Here is a 16,663-nt window from a genome sequence, read left to right on the forward strand (position 1 = left end):
CTTTCCTTTCCCTCTCTCTCCTGGATACATCTTGCCTGTTTGAACTGAACATTGCTGTTATGTTTTTCCCCCAGCAACGTAATGCCAACCGACAAAGTTTTGATCATGTCATAAGGCCTCTAGTTTTTCCGTTGTTATAGACACCTAGTTTTTTGTACGAGTAAACTTCCATATTTTCTCCTCCTGTATTTCTCTTTTGGCCTTCCTAGTATGCCAAAATTCCACCTTGATTTTAATCTCTTAAAAGATTATTTTGCTACCTTACATCCTTTCCTCTTATTGCATCTTTCTTTGATGCTCTGCCTGTTTACCTTTCTGCAACTTTTCCCTTTGCTGTAACACTCCACCTGTTCTCCTACTTTAGTGTCTCCCTGACAAGCCCCACTAGCTTACTACATAATAGATTACTTGAACATTGAGAAAAGAGGTAGTGCAGTACTGCCCACACTCTAAAGGAGAAAGACTAATGCTTCATTCTAAATCAGTCCATTGCCAACTCTTGGGCCACCAGCTGACCCTCATTATTCTACTAGCTGTATTTTCCACAAAGCTGCTAGAAGTCCAAAATTCAGATACGTAGACCTTGACTTCAAACTATTTTAATCTTACCAAAAAAGGGAGCATACAAACAAAGTAGTAGGACAGATGATGCAATACACATTTTTCAACTTCTTTGCCCCCTTTCATTTACCCTATTTCCATTGCTACTGCTAAAGCCTAGCACTTTATCAGTCAAACATTACTTATAACATGCCACTTATTCAATTAAAACTTTTACATTTTCCTGCCATCCAGCCCTCCCCCTCCACTGTCTTATCACCACTTCACGACATCATTGCCTCCATCCTCACACAGAGCAACCCTTAGCTTCTGACCTGATGTCTTTCCATCCCATCCTCCCAGCAATCATCCCCATTCAACTGGGAAATTCTCCCACCCTCTTACTGAGAATTTCACAAGAATGGTCTTAGTCAATATCACAGAGATGGGCTGTGAAGGCTCCCTTTCACCCATGGTGTCTGCTGCAGTCCAGGTGCTTCCCAGGGGGTCTCAAGTCTAATTGGGAGGTGATTGGTGGGCCTCTGCCTCCACATGCTTTTGAGGACTCTAGGAACCCAGTGTCTCGGAGCAGTGGTGTGTTGTGCTCTAGGGGTGAGTGCGGGAAGGGATGCATGGACTGCTCTGGCCATGGGAATGCTAGTACATTCAGTGGGTCTAGGTTGTCCCCCCCAACAGGTGGATGGTGATTTAGAAATAAAGGCTTCTAGATTGGGGAGTGATATTTTGTTTGACTTTCAACAAATGTCACACCTGTAGCCATTTCTGTAAGAGCGTTCCCTCCTAACTAAGCACTGTAATCTCTTCATATTTAAAAAGGCTTAGCATTTCAAATGCATGTCTACATAGCCCCCTCCATCCTCCCATCCAAAGCCTGCAGAATGCCTTATTTGGTGATTTGCAGCTTGCTGATGTCTTTCTACAGCATGAGGTTCTACACAGTATTCTTTGAACTGAATGTGCTGGGAATCCCCTGCCACCCACCTAGCTCTATTAGGCGATATTTCACCTATCACTTTGTCACAATAATACCTTTCAAAACTCAAGAAGAGTTTTAACCGTGCTCCCTAAGGAGAGTCAGTGCTGGTATAAGCATACCTGTTTGATTGTTTGAGGGGAAGGTTTTCAAAAAAGCACAAATGAGAATTAGGCATAAATGGGAGGCAATCTCCCTTTGACTTTCAGTGAGTCTTGGGGCCTAACTTTCACTTGTATCTTAAATCTCCCTCTTAACCTCCAAGGTATCATGTGGTTCTTTGCAATAGGTCATTTCACACAGGGTTGGTGCGTGCAAAGGGAGTTGCTGCGTGGTCCTGTAGGCTCTCATGAGATATATATGGTAACAAGGGACATCAAACTATGTCCCAACATAATGGAACATCTCCCTGGGTTGTGAAAGAGAGATCTCCTTGGATTCACCTTTATTTCCTATTCAGGTGCTGCTACATTTCTGTCATTTAGAAATTTTAATTTTCTTTACTGTATTTGGTTAAAAGCAACCCTAAAACATACAGTAAATCACTTATGGTCCATTTTCTCTGTTAACACTTGCATTTAAAAAATTTCAATTTTCAATCTTCTAATTTTCTCCCAAAATTTCATGAAAACTAAAATTAAGGGTTTTGAGCTTAAGGTTTGTAACTTGCTTTAACCATGTAAAGCACCCGATACGTGCAAAGTATTACTATAGGCTGTAAAGCTCAGAATGTGACACTAAGTGTGCACGAGAATAGCTATAAGGCAAACAAGCATTTATGATTTTTTTGTGGATAGGAATGAGGAAGAAATGAGCTAGGAGAGAGTGAACCTGGTTTGTAAAAATACTGGCTAACTACTACATCTGTTACACGGGCTGGGGCAGATTATCTGGAAAGGGCTTTATTGCATGCAAACAATATAACAAAAGGGATGGTCATAGAGCAGATGGGGGATAAATAGGTGTGGAATCTGACACCTAGCATGGGAGTAAGGGACATGCTCTAGGGAGAAAGAAAGTGAATCACAAGGCCTACATGCTCTGTGGTGTGGTGTAGATGAAGATATGAAAGCTCCGCCATATCTATCCATACTAGAAAAATTAGGAAATCATATTGCAGGTGTGAAGCAACTGAAGATGGTCCAGAGGCGCCCATTTCATTTCTAAAGACACCTCTAAAGGATGGATGACTAAGTGGACTTTAACTGGGAAGAAATTTCTAGAACTGTACATAGGAATAATTAGTTCTTCCGATGAGCAACCCTAAATTCACAAGTTTAAAACCATAAAGAAGATGTACTGCAATTATTGTTGAGTCACTCTAAGGTCTGATCAGGTGTTTCTAAATCCAGGATCATAAAAGGGTTGGGGATCCTCTCTCAGAGGCATAAGGAACCAGGGGGCAAAAACCTAAAGGCCCTACAGAGAAATCCAAGACACAGTCAAGCTAAGGTTGAACTTTATATTATAACTGTGTTAGACCAGCATTTCCTACTGCCACTGAATTCAATGGCTGCTCCTTTCAGTTCTTCGTGGGACATAACTGAGCAACAAAACATTTTGTGGGCAAAAATGTGGCTTTTAAATATAATCACTTTTTTTAAAACTACTCTTCAAATTACTTAAAACTTTATTTTAGCAAGTGACTACAATTTTTAAAAAGTGCTCCTTTTCTGGACATTTCTTCTAGTAATTAAAAAATTAGCTTTATAATAAAAATAAAAATGGGGAGGTTTTTTAGAACAGTAGCTCAAAGCTTCAGACCCTAACAAATAGGAAAAACAAAATGCAAAAAATATAGAAAACAAAATGTACAAAGTATGGCAAGTTCAAAAAAGCCTAACAAATTTGGAAACGAAAATATGGTTGACAAGGCCAATGTAATTTTGAGACTGTTTCTGAATGATCTCTTGGTAGGATTATCACCTCAACCTTCTTTCTTTAAAAGGTAAAGGGGGTCCTTCTAATCTCTCGGTGAATAAATCATACAGTAAAGTGGTTCTTCAACAGTGGTCCACAGAACAATCCCTTAAGGGTCTGCAAAGTGCTTGCAGGTCACATGCTGCTTGGGAGAACCATTGTTAGTGAGACTTCTGACTATGAGAAAAAGCGTTTTGAGTCTATTGAGACGACTCAAACAGCAAATCACTAAGGGAAGATGAGCTGTCACCACAAAGTGTGCTGCAGGCAGCAGCAGGTTGCTCAGAGTTGAGAGAACTAACGTACTTCAAACACAACCAAAAGGAAAAGATATGCAGCTGGTCTGAGAGCTAGGAGCATTCTCCATATGTCTTCTCTCCAAGTCCGGTCCTCTGAAGTCCTTTAGAACAGTGGTTCTTAACCTGGGGTCCATGCACCCTCTGGGGGTGCGAGATGCTCTTTCTGGGCGTGCGACATGCCAGGTTTTTTTTAAGAAGGTAAATCATCGAAAACACAAATTAAGCACAGGCACGTAAGTACAATTACTTTCTTTCATCAAACCTATGTAACATTATACATTTTTCAACGATTACTGTAATATACAAACAAAAAATATATCTAGGTTTAAAGAACTGACCTACTTCAACAATTTTTGATAAGGGGTGTGAGAACATATTTTGAGAACCAAGGGGTGCAGGCTGCAGTAAAGGTTAAGAACCACTACTTTAGGACATACATCGTTAAGTTGATTTTGATCAGTGTGAACATACGATAATGCAGATTTAAAAAGAAGACTCTCTCTCTCTCTCTCTCTCTCTCTCTCTCACACACACACACACACACAAACAATGCAATGCTGCAAGGTGCTGAGCATCTTCAAATGCCACTAACTCCAAAGGGTTGAACTAACAGTGTATTTTTAATTATAAAGAATTTACCAGATCTCTGAACTGGGATGGAGAAAAAAAATCTAAAGAGGATTACATACTGTAAATTAATATAGAAGTTTGTTAATGGAGCTCTATTTACATTTTCTATGTATTAGTATTTATTCAGTGATAAGTATGCTAGGGGCCTTTCAGGCAGGTATGATGAGATGCTTGCTCTGAAGAGCTTAAAAACCGCATTCAGAAATTCTCAGGGCTAGCTGTTAAGGAACAATTTGTTTTTATTTGAAAGAACTGTCAAGGGTCAGACTTCTAAAACTGGATTGCAAAGGTGTGCCAGTAACTGATACAGGATTTGGCCTGCAGAACCTTTATTACGGGGGATGAGCCATGTGAAGGAAGGAACCCAACTTGACTCTCAAAATCCAGGTTAGGTTGGTATTTTTTTGGGGGGGGGGGGAGGGGGAAGGAACAGGTCAGGCAGAAAGAAAAACTTAGCACCTATGATATGGAAATCTTTGAGAAACATTCAATATGGAAGCCCACAATGCCCATCACTTTTCAGAATACAATGGCACTTAAGAGAACAATGGGAGCTGCTGGGCTCTGAGCTCTTTTGAAAACCTGGCTCCTTGCGATTGTTGTCTTTCTTAGAATTTGACTACTTTTCAAGGTATCTCTAGGGATGGGAATGCAACAAACAATATACACTGATGGAGAGGTATATTTGTTCTGTCCCTTTCCCTGACCCTGTGTCTATCTTTCCTATTTAGACTGTAAACTCTGTCACTCAAGGGACAGGGACTATGTTTTTCTATGTTTGTACAGTGGCACAATGGGCCCCCTCCCCTTCTTGGTTGGCCCATAGGTACTACCATTATAAGCACGAAAGATAAAAATGGAGTTGTATTTTTCAAGTGCAGCCATTTCACTCTTAAAACAGAAATAAATGTGATGCAAACATGCTATTTACCCAAAAAACTTCTGAGTTCCAGCAATCCCAAGCTTTCATCCTCATGATGTGGAACAAGTGCAGTGAACACATGGGCAAGTTCCTACATCTAACCAGCAAAGCTAGCTCAAGTTAACCTATCAAAGTGAGGTTCTTTAGTTGCTATTGTTTTATGGCAGAAGCAAGTATTCCAGCATGCCCTGGCCTTTGAAGAATCCACACAGACACTCACCAAAAAAAAAAAAAAGGAGGGGGGGGAATTTTCTGTTTCCTGACTAACCGTCAGCACTAATGGTGCTGCAGCAATAGTAATAACCCACAAATATTACTCTCCTCAACTCCCCACTTTATAAAGTAAAAGGAAAACAGACTACTTCGCACTGTTCTTGGAGCCTGATCCAAAGCCCATCAACGTTGTCTTCCCGTGGACTTTGAATTAGGTCCTCAGTGAGCCTGTGCTGCAGTGGTCCTTATTCAATCCAGGTGGTTTCTGGGGGAATAGCACTGACCTGGCTTCCTGCTGGATCAAGGACATGAAACTTCTGAATAACTCTTTTATTTAAAAACAAAAAACAAAACTCCCCACAAAAAAACAAAAAAACCCAAAAGAAATGCACAGCGAAGTCAGCCTGCCTCTCCCCACTGCAGGGAAACTCTCCCACACACTCTGATTATGTTTTTCTACCCCACTTGGGAGTCCATATGCCGAATATCAAGTCATATCAGCATCTTTATTTTTCCTGTCTTAGTCAGCTTACTTGTTGGCACCAGTGGCTACATTTACCAAATTATTTGCAAGCTCTTATACTACTATTTCTACAAGATGGAAGAGATCTCTTCTGGTGCACTGGTTTAGGATCTGAAAGACAAAAGACATGTTACAACTTACCTGCCATACTAGATGCTCCACCTGATTCTATAGACTTTGAGCAAGCAATCCTTGAACTTGATAAGTCTGCATTTCGGCCCACTGATACATGTTTTGGCAGAACTCAATTATTTCTGTCAGAGTGAACACCCCAGACTGACAGCCGTGCAATTGCATTTCATGATATAGTCCTTACACTTTTAGTCTGCACTTCAGCTGACAAAGTGATTCATGATTAAGTAATTGAAAAGAGAAAACTCACAGGTTAAGTAATCCATGCTAAGAAGGGTTAACCCAAAGGGATGCCTCCTTCCCCAATACTAGAACCTGTTTCTACAGCCCAGTCTCAGGGCCAGGCCAATATTCTGATGCTGCAATGGACCATAAACCTGGCCCAAGTCACAGACCTGGCATTACAACACCTCCTGGAGTCCCTGGTGTAGGAGGGATGTCTGGGCAAGAGGGAGACTGGTACTTTGGTGTTTTTCTATCTAGTAATTGCTGCATTACAAAATAGGCTGCACTGAATTGTGCTGGGACTGAACCGGCCAGATATCCCTCAGTACTGGGGGAGATGGGGGATGGGAAGAGTACAGAAAGATGGCATAAAGACACCTTAGCCCCAATCCCTCTTGAAAGCATCAACTGGTGCTCCAGCACATCTGAGAATCTCTCCACTATATACTAGAACACCAACCAATGTAATTTTGGATTCCTGGTGTGATGTCTGTTCATCAAATAGCATCTCTCATTTGCAGAAAAGACAGTTTTGTCACCATTTGTGATCATGCAATTTCCAATTCTTGAAAGAGACAAGGTAGGTGAGGTAATATATTTTATTGGACCAACTTCAGTTAGTGGACAAAACAAGCTAACTCTTCTTCAGGTCTTACTGGGATGAGAGAGAGAGAAGGTATTTTATTGGACCAACTTGGACCTGAAGAAGAGTTTCGTGAAGCTCGAAAGCTTGTCTCTTCCACCAATGGAAATTGGTCCAATAAAACATAATACTTCACCTTGTCTGTCTCATTTCCTGGGACCTACAGAGCTACAACATTTCTAATTCTTGTGGAATCAGGAGAGGATAAGTCTTCAAAAAGTTTTTCTAAAAAGTACCTATAACTAATACAAAGGAAATTATATTTTTTTTTAAATTAAACTTTTAAAAATTAGGATGAAGGACATTTTCAGAAATTAAACATACAGTACAATGGGCATCCTGGAAAACTTGCTTTGTTAGCATTCAGTAGGTGGCGGCACCTGTTTATTTAGGACAACTGGAAAGATTTCAAAAGTAACTTTTGTCACATAGAACAATTGTGTATTTTACTATTTGGAACCCAACTGAGAACTACTTTAAATAAATAAACGGTGGCATTCTCATGGGAAATCCTGGCAGGAAACCTATACAACATGGCATAAGAACATTTATTTCAATAGATAATGGACCTAAATTATTTTATGAAATGTAATGCAAAACTGTGATATCAAAAGAGGTTTCCTACAGTGGCCTGCAAATAGGATCCAGTCTGAAATCCTCACAGCCAGAGATTTTCAAAAGTTATAATAAAGTAATTTTTAAACTAAAGGAGTTACCTTTAGCAGTCAAATTCACCAAACATTTTCAGAAGAGTAAGCAATAGAATTTTGCTTGCTAAGAAATGAAAGTGGTGAGTTGCATTTCTAGCATTCAAAGGTTGGTATCACTGATTCATTAACTAACCATACTTCCTAAATAGTAGGGGTGCCAATTTTAGAAAAAACAAACCCCAAAGTGTACTTTAAATTAAAATATGTATTCAAAAGGTATCAGAGTAGCAGCCATGTTAGTCTGTATCCGCAAAAAGAACAGGAGTACTTGTGGCATCTTAGAGACTCAAATAAATTGGTTAGTCTCTAAGGTGCCACAAGTACTCCCATTCAAAAGGTAGAGTCTCTCCCTAGTTCACTGCAGTGGCAGAAGTCAGAGCAACATCACTGGAGAGAAAGGTTAAATGCAAAATGTCAGACTTTGAGCTTGTCTTCACTATGGGGGTAAGTCGACCTAAGTTATGCTACTCCAGCTATGTGAATAACGTAACTGGAGTCGACATAGCTTAGGTCGACTTACCCCGGTATCTTCACGGTGCTGAGTCGACGGGAGACGATCTCCAGTCAACTTCCCTTACTCTTCTTGGAGAGCTGGAGTACCGGGGTCGAACGGAGAGCGCTTTGCTGTCCATTTTGCGGGTCTTCACTAGACCTGCTAAACCGTTCCCTGCTGCATCGATTGCAGCAGCGTCAATCTCCCTGTAGTGGAGACTAGCCCTTTACCTTTTTAGTGCTCCCCAAACAAAACAACTGTGGATGGAGCAAAGGGGAGCAGGAGACAACCTGCCCCTATTGCTTGCAATACCAAACCTCCTTACCCCTGAATCTCACTGCTGTTATAGGTATTCAGGACCATTGAGTAGTGAGGGGTGGGCATGCCATAAAAAAAAGTAGCTGAGAGTATCTGAGGTGCTTCTAAAGAGAAGGAATAAGGTAAGTGCTTTCCCATTTGGTACCAGGGATGAAAATTGCTAGATACAAATAATCGTAAAGGGCAAAATTCACCCTTATGCAGAGATCTAGCACAAGGCTTATGCACCACTTAAATCTTCAGCATAGGGCTAATGTGGTACTTTAAGGGGAGATCTTTCGCTCTAAATGTCTTCAGCTCCCTATACAACAACAAAAAATACTGCACAGAAAAGCAATACCGAGTATAAACAATATTTATAGAAATCAAATGAAGTTCCATAACAAAATCATGAATCATGAAGTGATGAATACTCAGTTGAAGACTATACATATTATATTGGCACTTTCACATTGCAGTGAACTGTACATTCAAGTATTTCCAATGGATTCCAATGAAAATCTTGGGCCTGATTTATCACTGGGTTACTGCAGGTAACACTATTGTAGCAACAGCGTGACCCGAGCGTAAAACTGGAGTAACACAGTGGTGTATCATTCCCCAAACTTCCACAAAAATTGCATTAATATCTTTTAAACAGATAAATAATAATATATCCAAAACAAATCCAGAAGCTTGAGAATGTTTATTTGTACTTAGCACATACAAGGAAGATCAAAACAAATATTAATGATAGCATTTGTAAACAAATATACTTTACAAAGTTATATACTATCAAATTTGCTCTGAAAAAAATGCAGGGTTATCCCTATTTACAAATGGATGTTTATTAAAATCAAGTTAAAAAAACCTACCAGTTTAAGATATCCCAAATATAAAGATATTACTTATTCCAGCAAACTTCAAAAGATCAGTTGTAAGGCCAAATTAATAAGAAAATATGAATAAAGATGGCGCTATGACTTTCTAAGTAAAATATAGGCAAGTGATCAAAATACCAGTCACGCCTATGTAAGGGCCTGAGTTTGTAAAGTGTACATCCAACTTCGCAGAAGTCTAACATCTTTTTTATTTAATCAGGACCCCTGTTTCCCCTTCCCTCAAGTACTACCTCTTGAATCAACCTCTTGGAGAAAAATTTTCACCAGGTAGTTTTATGTTTCCTCATGGTTTACATTCACAATTTCATTAAAAAAAAAAAAAAAATCAGAAAAAAGACAGCAGCACCCATTATTAAGGCATTATTTTTTTTAAACATTCCTTGTGTTCATAGCAGCAAATACTACCTTTAGGCATAGTATGCAATTTCTCATTGGTTTAATGAATACATCTGAGTAGTAATAGAGTAATCTATTAAGTTTAACATTATAGTGTTTTCCCTATACTTGTGTTTAAAGTTATATAAACACCTGTAATTTTATTTTGTGGGGAAAAAACCCTTTGATTATGTCAACAGGATCCCTTTATCACTGGCCATTTAAGTCATTTTTAATTACAAAAGTGAGTTTTGATGCTGTTTTTCATTTGTTTCACATCTCCTGTTCTTGTATCAGTTAAGAAACTAAATTTCCGATCCTTCATTTTTTAATTGGGTTCATAAATTAAACAATGATAAAATAATTAGATGTGGTGTATAATATTTTAAAGAAACATGCTCAGAGTCACACAAAAATATGATAAATTTAACAATTTACAAAAATTTCAGAACTTGAGCCACAGTGAACTCTGACCAGTTTTCACAAAACTTATCAGATTTTTACAAAAATATTGAAAATACTTCTTTCAAGATTGTCTAGGAACACTAACTAAACAACAAGATGGCCCTACAGATTAAGACACACACTTTTTACACAATATATGTTTAACATAATGCACAGACAGACAATGCTTATGGAATGTAATGATCATCTAAGATGGTAGGTGAAATTAGGATGACCCAGTTTCTCAAAGTGTTGTCATGAGTTTATCTTGGTACACCATACTTTGGATTCCTCCTAAATTCTTCTGGTTCTGATCTTGGATATACTGTAAATTGCGGTCATCTCCACTTGTGGTTGGTTTCCAATATGGCCTGTCATCTTGGTAGGGTGGCCTGTACCATTTGCACAGTTATTGGTTAGTGAGAGATGGAAGTAAATTTTACAATTATGAATGATATACAGTAATATGAGTTTATCAGATAGGCTCTATAATGTACATGAAAAATGATGGCGAGTGAACAGCCATGGAAGGGAGTAGTGGATAGAACCATGGGCTTGATGTAAAGTCCACTGAAGCCACTGGGAGTCTTTCCATTGACTTCAATGCACTTTGGATTAGATCCCGTGCACAGCACTTTTAGAATCTTTTCTTTCAAATGTTAAAAATAAAAATAATCATGCTTGAAAGCCACTGAATTTCCAGGGGAAAAGATTTAACTGCAGCAAGGCTAAGTGGCTTTGTTAAATGAGCAATAAATGCAGAATCATGCAAAAAGTTGAGCTAATGGAAGTACTATTTCCCAAAGGCTTAAAAATTAAAAACACGATAACATTAATGAAGCAATCAATCATCCACCCATAAATTCTGCCATTTGCTCAACTCTGATGGAGTTAGTTACACATTCATCTTGTTAAACCCAACAAAACTTTTAGTTCCTGCAGCTAGAATACAAATTTGTGTACAAATATACTCTGAATCCTGTAAAACCACTAGGAAGAAAAATATGTTTTCCCTAGCATACTGGTATAGGTAACTACTACCATCACCAAACTCTCCCAAGCTTTCTGAAGGTACTATGTACCAAATCACCATAAATCATTTCAAGAAGCAGTTGTTTTAAGCAACATGATGAAAAGTGAATAAAAATAATTGCGTAATGCCAGACATACTTCTGTATTAATACACTGAAGTTGCGTTAATTTTTTGAAACATTCTTTCTTTGTACACTACTAAAGTAGGCTGAAAACAGTGAATCTAAAATTGAAAGTCAAGTTTTTATTTTACTTGAAGGGAACGTCAATAATAAATCTAAAAATTACAAATGACCATTAACTTCAGTTAGATCTTGGAAGAAAATTCAATCCTACAAGATTTTAATTGAGTAACAGCAGAACAGTTTTACTGAGGAGTTTTTATAGAGATAAGACGGAAAGTGATTCTGCACCTTCTTATTTTGGAGTTTACATTATTTATAAAACAGAACAAAATGGCCTCCCCTTATCTCTTGTCCCACCTCAAGCTCAATTCTGCAAGCCCAGCTGTGGGAGTTATATGAAACCAGGGCTTGATCCTGCCAGGGGCTGAGCACTCTGACACAAACCCTACCCAACCTCTTAAACACATACTCTATTTTTTATCACATGAGTAGTCCCGTTCACTTCAATGAGACTACTCACATGCTTCAAATGAAAGCATGTGTTTAATGCTTTGCTGGATTGGGGCCAGACTGCTCAGCACCTTTCAGGACTCATCTGAAGAGGGCCTGCAGGATTGGTCTGTTATGTATCTCTTGCAAGTTTAGCTTTGCAAACGCCATTTTTCATATTTTCCTGTAGCTCTTTCCAATGACCTTAATCTTCACTGAGGAAAAAAAAAAGTTCTCTTACAAACTTTTTAACACACTGCTCTGCTTATCTCAACATTACTCTGCATAAAGAAAAGTTTTAGGCTTTAAAAATATCAGAATTAACGAGACTGATATCATAAATGGAAATTCCTTTTAGAAAAAAACCCTTAAATGGATATACAAAATCTCTGTAGAGGCAGCTATTCTCTGGTAACAGGAAACTAGAGATTGTAGAGCTCATTCAGTGTTAAAATTAACAGGAGAGATTTTGAACAGTAATTTTATGTCAGATTCATTACATATTTTAAAGTTTTTTTTTCATAAAAGTAGTTTTGTTTTTATCTTAACATTTATTTTATTACCAGACTCTCTAGGAATTTTGAGATGGAGATAAGTAATCTGCAGATCCACCTGAGAAATATTGAGTCTTCCATCTCTATGCCCTTTCCCTGCTTCTTCAGTCCTATCATCTCAGACCAGACTATCCTTTCTTCCACCTTACAGCCTACCCTCACCACTATTGCTCACCTACACTCAGCACCAAACTCCACCCACCCTGTGATGGAATTATTTTATCTAAGAATACTAAGAGGAAGAGGCAGGAAGATGGGATAGATGAGAACAGCAATATTACGCGCTCACGGTGGTGCAAGTTATATACGTCTGAAAGTCCTAGACACTGTCTGGCAATAAAATAATACAAGTCAAAAAGAGTTATATTTACCTAGGAAAAAAGCACATAAAACATACTGATTTCAGTTTAGACTGAGTTTCTTCCAGTCTTGTTTTCACTTAATTCTTGTCTGATAGCACTAAAATTTAAGTCTTTATGTAGTGAGATCAGCCATATTCATAGCTATACAGATACTGAATTTTCAAGTGGTAGTTTTAAAATGTTCTTTTTATGTGATTTTTTAAAAAATCTACCAATCTATTAATACAATGTTGAATAGGAAAGCACTATAATTTTCCATTTAAGTTTTTGGAGTACAGGAAAACGGTTGCCGCATATTACGAATCTGTACATTGTTGATTTAAGCCCACCCTAAAAGGACATGCTCCACTGTCTTCTGAGATTAAATGCTAATCAAAGTAAAATTAATTTTACTAAAAATATTAAGCACCTTACTGCCAGACACACAACCTACAGAAATTAATTCAAAAGGAAAATTTAATCCTAAAATTTTGTTTTGAATAATAAATTAAAAATAAATCTAAGCAAACTATCAAGTTCCTTTTAATAAATTTAATAGACTTAGAATATGTCAAAGCAAAAACTGAAGTGATTAACATACATCAATCCTCATAGTCTCATCACAGTTCTAATCCAACAGGTTGTTTAAAATAAAGAAGAAAAAAATGATTCTTCCCATACAATGAAGAGAGCTTACCTTACGTTCACAGGAGTATGAGGGTGCCAGTGTGGTGGACCAGGATGTATATTAGGGTGATACTGTGGCTGGAAGTAAAATATTAGCTTTGATTATGTCATTGTATCACTTCTTAATCGGATTGCATTTGATTAATTTTCTATGGAGCTCTTTTTAAAGTGAAGAGTTGTCCTCAATTACATCATCCTCATGCTACAATTGCCTGCATTGTTACTGCAATTTCATACTTTCACTACCAGTTGTACCAAAAAATGATTAAGGACCTGCCTTATAAATATACCAAATATCACAATTGCAGCTGTTGAAAGATGTGAGCATGAACTACTACCATGGAACCTACAGCTATGTCCACACTTGGAACTAGGGGTGTAATTCCAGCTGTTGTGCTAAAAATAATGCAGCAGCTGTGATAGCACAGGCAGCGGCACAAGTCCAGAGTAGGTAGCCACAGGGTTCAGGCGAGTTTGTACTCAACATGGCTAGCCCATGTCGCCATTCGCTTCTGCCCATGCTACACAACTATTTTTAGTATCGGGGTAGCCGTGTTAGTCTGTATCTACAAAAACAACAAAGAGTCTGGTGGCACCTTAAAGACTAAAAGATTTATTTGGGCATGAGCGACCAAAGGAACCATAACTGATTTAATGAGCCATTCACAGTTTCACTGTACCGTCCATGTGTACTTAGACATGCATGGCTTAATCTTTGAGACAAGACTATTTTTAGTGTGCTGGTTAATTACAATATGTCTGCACAAGTGGAGACTCACAGCTCCCAGTTTCAAGTGTAGACATAATCCAAGGGACACTGTTATGCATAGAACAGTTCTCTACAGTGTAGTCTGACATAGTTTGAAGATAGCAGTCAACCAGGGATATCAGCACCACCTAGGGATTTGAAAGGCAAGATTCAGCCTCTCTCCCATGTTGCTCAACATGTGCATAGAGCAGGGGAGGGCAAACTATGCCCCGCGGGCCGGATCCGGCCCCTCAGGGCTTTGGATCAAGCCCACGGCGCCACTGGCACCACGTCCTTGCATCCCCTGGGCGGGGGGAGCAGAGGGCTCCATACATTGCTCTTCCCTCCAGGCACCGCCACCCGCAGCTCCCATTGGCTGGGAACGGGGAACCGTGGCCAACGGGGGCTTCGGGGGAGGTACGGCAAGGGCAGCGCATGCGGAGCCCTCCGCCTCCCCTCCCCCAGGGGCCGCAGTGCTTCTGGGAGCAGCACGGGGCTGGAGACAGGGCAGGCAGGCAGGCAGCCCTGGCCCTAGTGCGTGCGCTGCTGCCATCCCGGAGCCACTTGATGTAAGCGGCGCTGGGCCGGATCCCAAACCCCTCCTGTACCCCACCCCAACCCCCTGCCCTGAGCCCCCTCGTACACCCTGCACCCCTCCTGTACCCCAAACCCCTGCCCTGAGATCCCTGTTCCATCCTGCACCCCTGTGCACCCCAACTCCCTGCCCTGAACCCCCTTGTACACCCTGCACCCTTCCTGCAACCCAACCCCCTGCCCTGAGCTCCTGCTGCACCCTGCACCCCAACCCCCTGCCCTGAGCCTCCTGCCGCACCCTGCATCCCTCCTGAATCCCAACCCTCTGCCCTGAGCCCCCTCATGCACCCCGCACCCCTCCTCTGCCCCAATCCCTTGCCCTGAACACTTTCCTGCACACTGCACCCCCTCCCACACCCCGCACTCCCTCCTGCACCCCACCCCCCTGCCCCAGCCCTGCATACAAATTTCCCCACCCAGATGTGGCCCTCGGCCCAAAAAGTTTGCCCACCCCCTGGCATAGAGCCTTTTGGTGAAATGATCTTCAAGCCTGGAGCTTTACGAAGCCCTAGCATGAGCTTGGTTACAGCTGAATGAAAGTGAGAAAATGTTTTTGCTGCTCCTTTTGGAAAGATATCACAACCCACATTTTTGCTCTGTTGCATAATTTCAGCATATCTGTTTGCTTGGGAAATGGGTGAAAAACCATTTTTATTCAGAGTTTGGAGGGGGAGAAGGGTTATTACAGCAGTAAGGTCCAGAAGGACAACACCATGCTGATGACATTTCCTATGCCCATTAAGTGCTGATGAGACAATGACAGTGGAACAAAATCACTATGGGGGTTTTAAAATTTGTTAATTGAAAAATACATTATGATTAGTTTCTCGTACATGTGTTCCCTCTGGATGAAAATGCAACTTGCTCCCTCAGCAGCACTGAATGCTACTGTGAAGTATATGAAACAAGGGTGAGAGCCTCACTTCCACTCCAGGCCCTTTTCCCTGGTTAGGAGGGAAGGAATGGCATAAAGGGGCTGTAAAAGCCCCCAACCCAGCCACAGGAGAATTCCCCCTGGTGTAAACACCATGGAAGACAATTGTAGGGTTACCATACGTCCGGTTTTTCCCGGACATGTCCGGCTTTTCAGCAATCAAACCCCCGTCCGGGGGGAATTGCCGAAAAGCCACACATGTCCGGGAAAATGGCCGGCACTTCCTCTCCCCTGCGGCTCTGCTCCACTCCTCCTCTCTCAGATTTACAGAGCCAAGCTGCCCGAGCCAGCGCTACTGGCTTCGGGCAGCCCCCCCGCCTCTGGACCCCGAGCCCCCAGCCAGGCACTTCTCCTACCCGGCTCCAGCTGAGCTGCTCCAGCGGTGCAAGGTCCGGAGGCAGGGGGGGGCTGCCCGAAGCCGGTAACGCTGGCTCAGGCAGCTCCCTCTGTAAGTCTGAGTGGGAGGAGCCGAGCAGCTCAGTTGGAGCCGGGGAAGGGACGTGCCCAGCCAGCTCTGGGTCCTGAGGCAGGGGAGGGCTGCCCGAAGCCAGCAGCTCGGCTCTTACATTCTGAGAGGGGGGGAGCAGCTCAGCTGGAGCCCAGGTAGGAGAAGTGGGGTCCGGAGGCAGGGCTGGGGGGTGCTGAGCGGGCCGGGGGGGCCAGGGGGTGCTCAGCCGGGGTCCGGGCCGGGGGGTGCTGAGCGGGCCGGGGGGCCGGCGGGGGGATGCTTGGCCGGGGGTCCGGGGGCTGGCGGGGCCAGGGGGTGCTCGGCCGGGGATCGGGGGCCGGGCCGGGGGGTGCTGAGCGGGCCGGGGGGCAGTGGGGCTGGGGGGTGCTGAGTGGGCCGGGGGATGCTCGGCTGGGGGGCCGGGGGCCAGCGGGGCCAGGGGGTGCTCG

The 16,663-nt window shown here is 41.6% G+C and overlaps 1 protein-coding gene across 3 annotated transcripts in view; it reads right to left on the bottom strand.

Moving 5' to 3' along the window:
- The window catches only part of EPB41L4B (erythrocyte membrane protein band 4.1 like 4B), a 258,354-nt gene that overhangs the window by 108,544 nt on the left and 133,147 nt on the right, over positions 1 to 16,663 (bottom strand). For 2 of the 3 annotated variants that reach the window (XM_034761377.1, XM_034761376.1), the window contains exon 15: positions 13,501 to 13,568. In XM_034761377.1, coding sequence (XP_034617268.1) covers positions 13,501 to 13,568 — 68 coding nt within the window. Of the gene's footprint in view, positions 1 to 8,953; positions 10,655 to 13,500; positions 13,569 to 16,663 lie in introns of those variants that run through there. The other variant, XM_034761378.1, reaches the window with a different exon arrangement.

Source organism: Trachemys scripta, chromosome 2 (genome assembly GCF_013100865.1).
Source record: "Trachemys scripta elegans isolate TJP31775 chromosome 2, CAS_Tse_1.0, whole genome shotgun sequence".
In the NCBI taxonomy this organism is placed as follows: Eukaryota; Metazoa; Chordata; order Testudines; family Emydidae; genus Trachemys; species Trachemys scripta.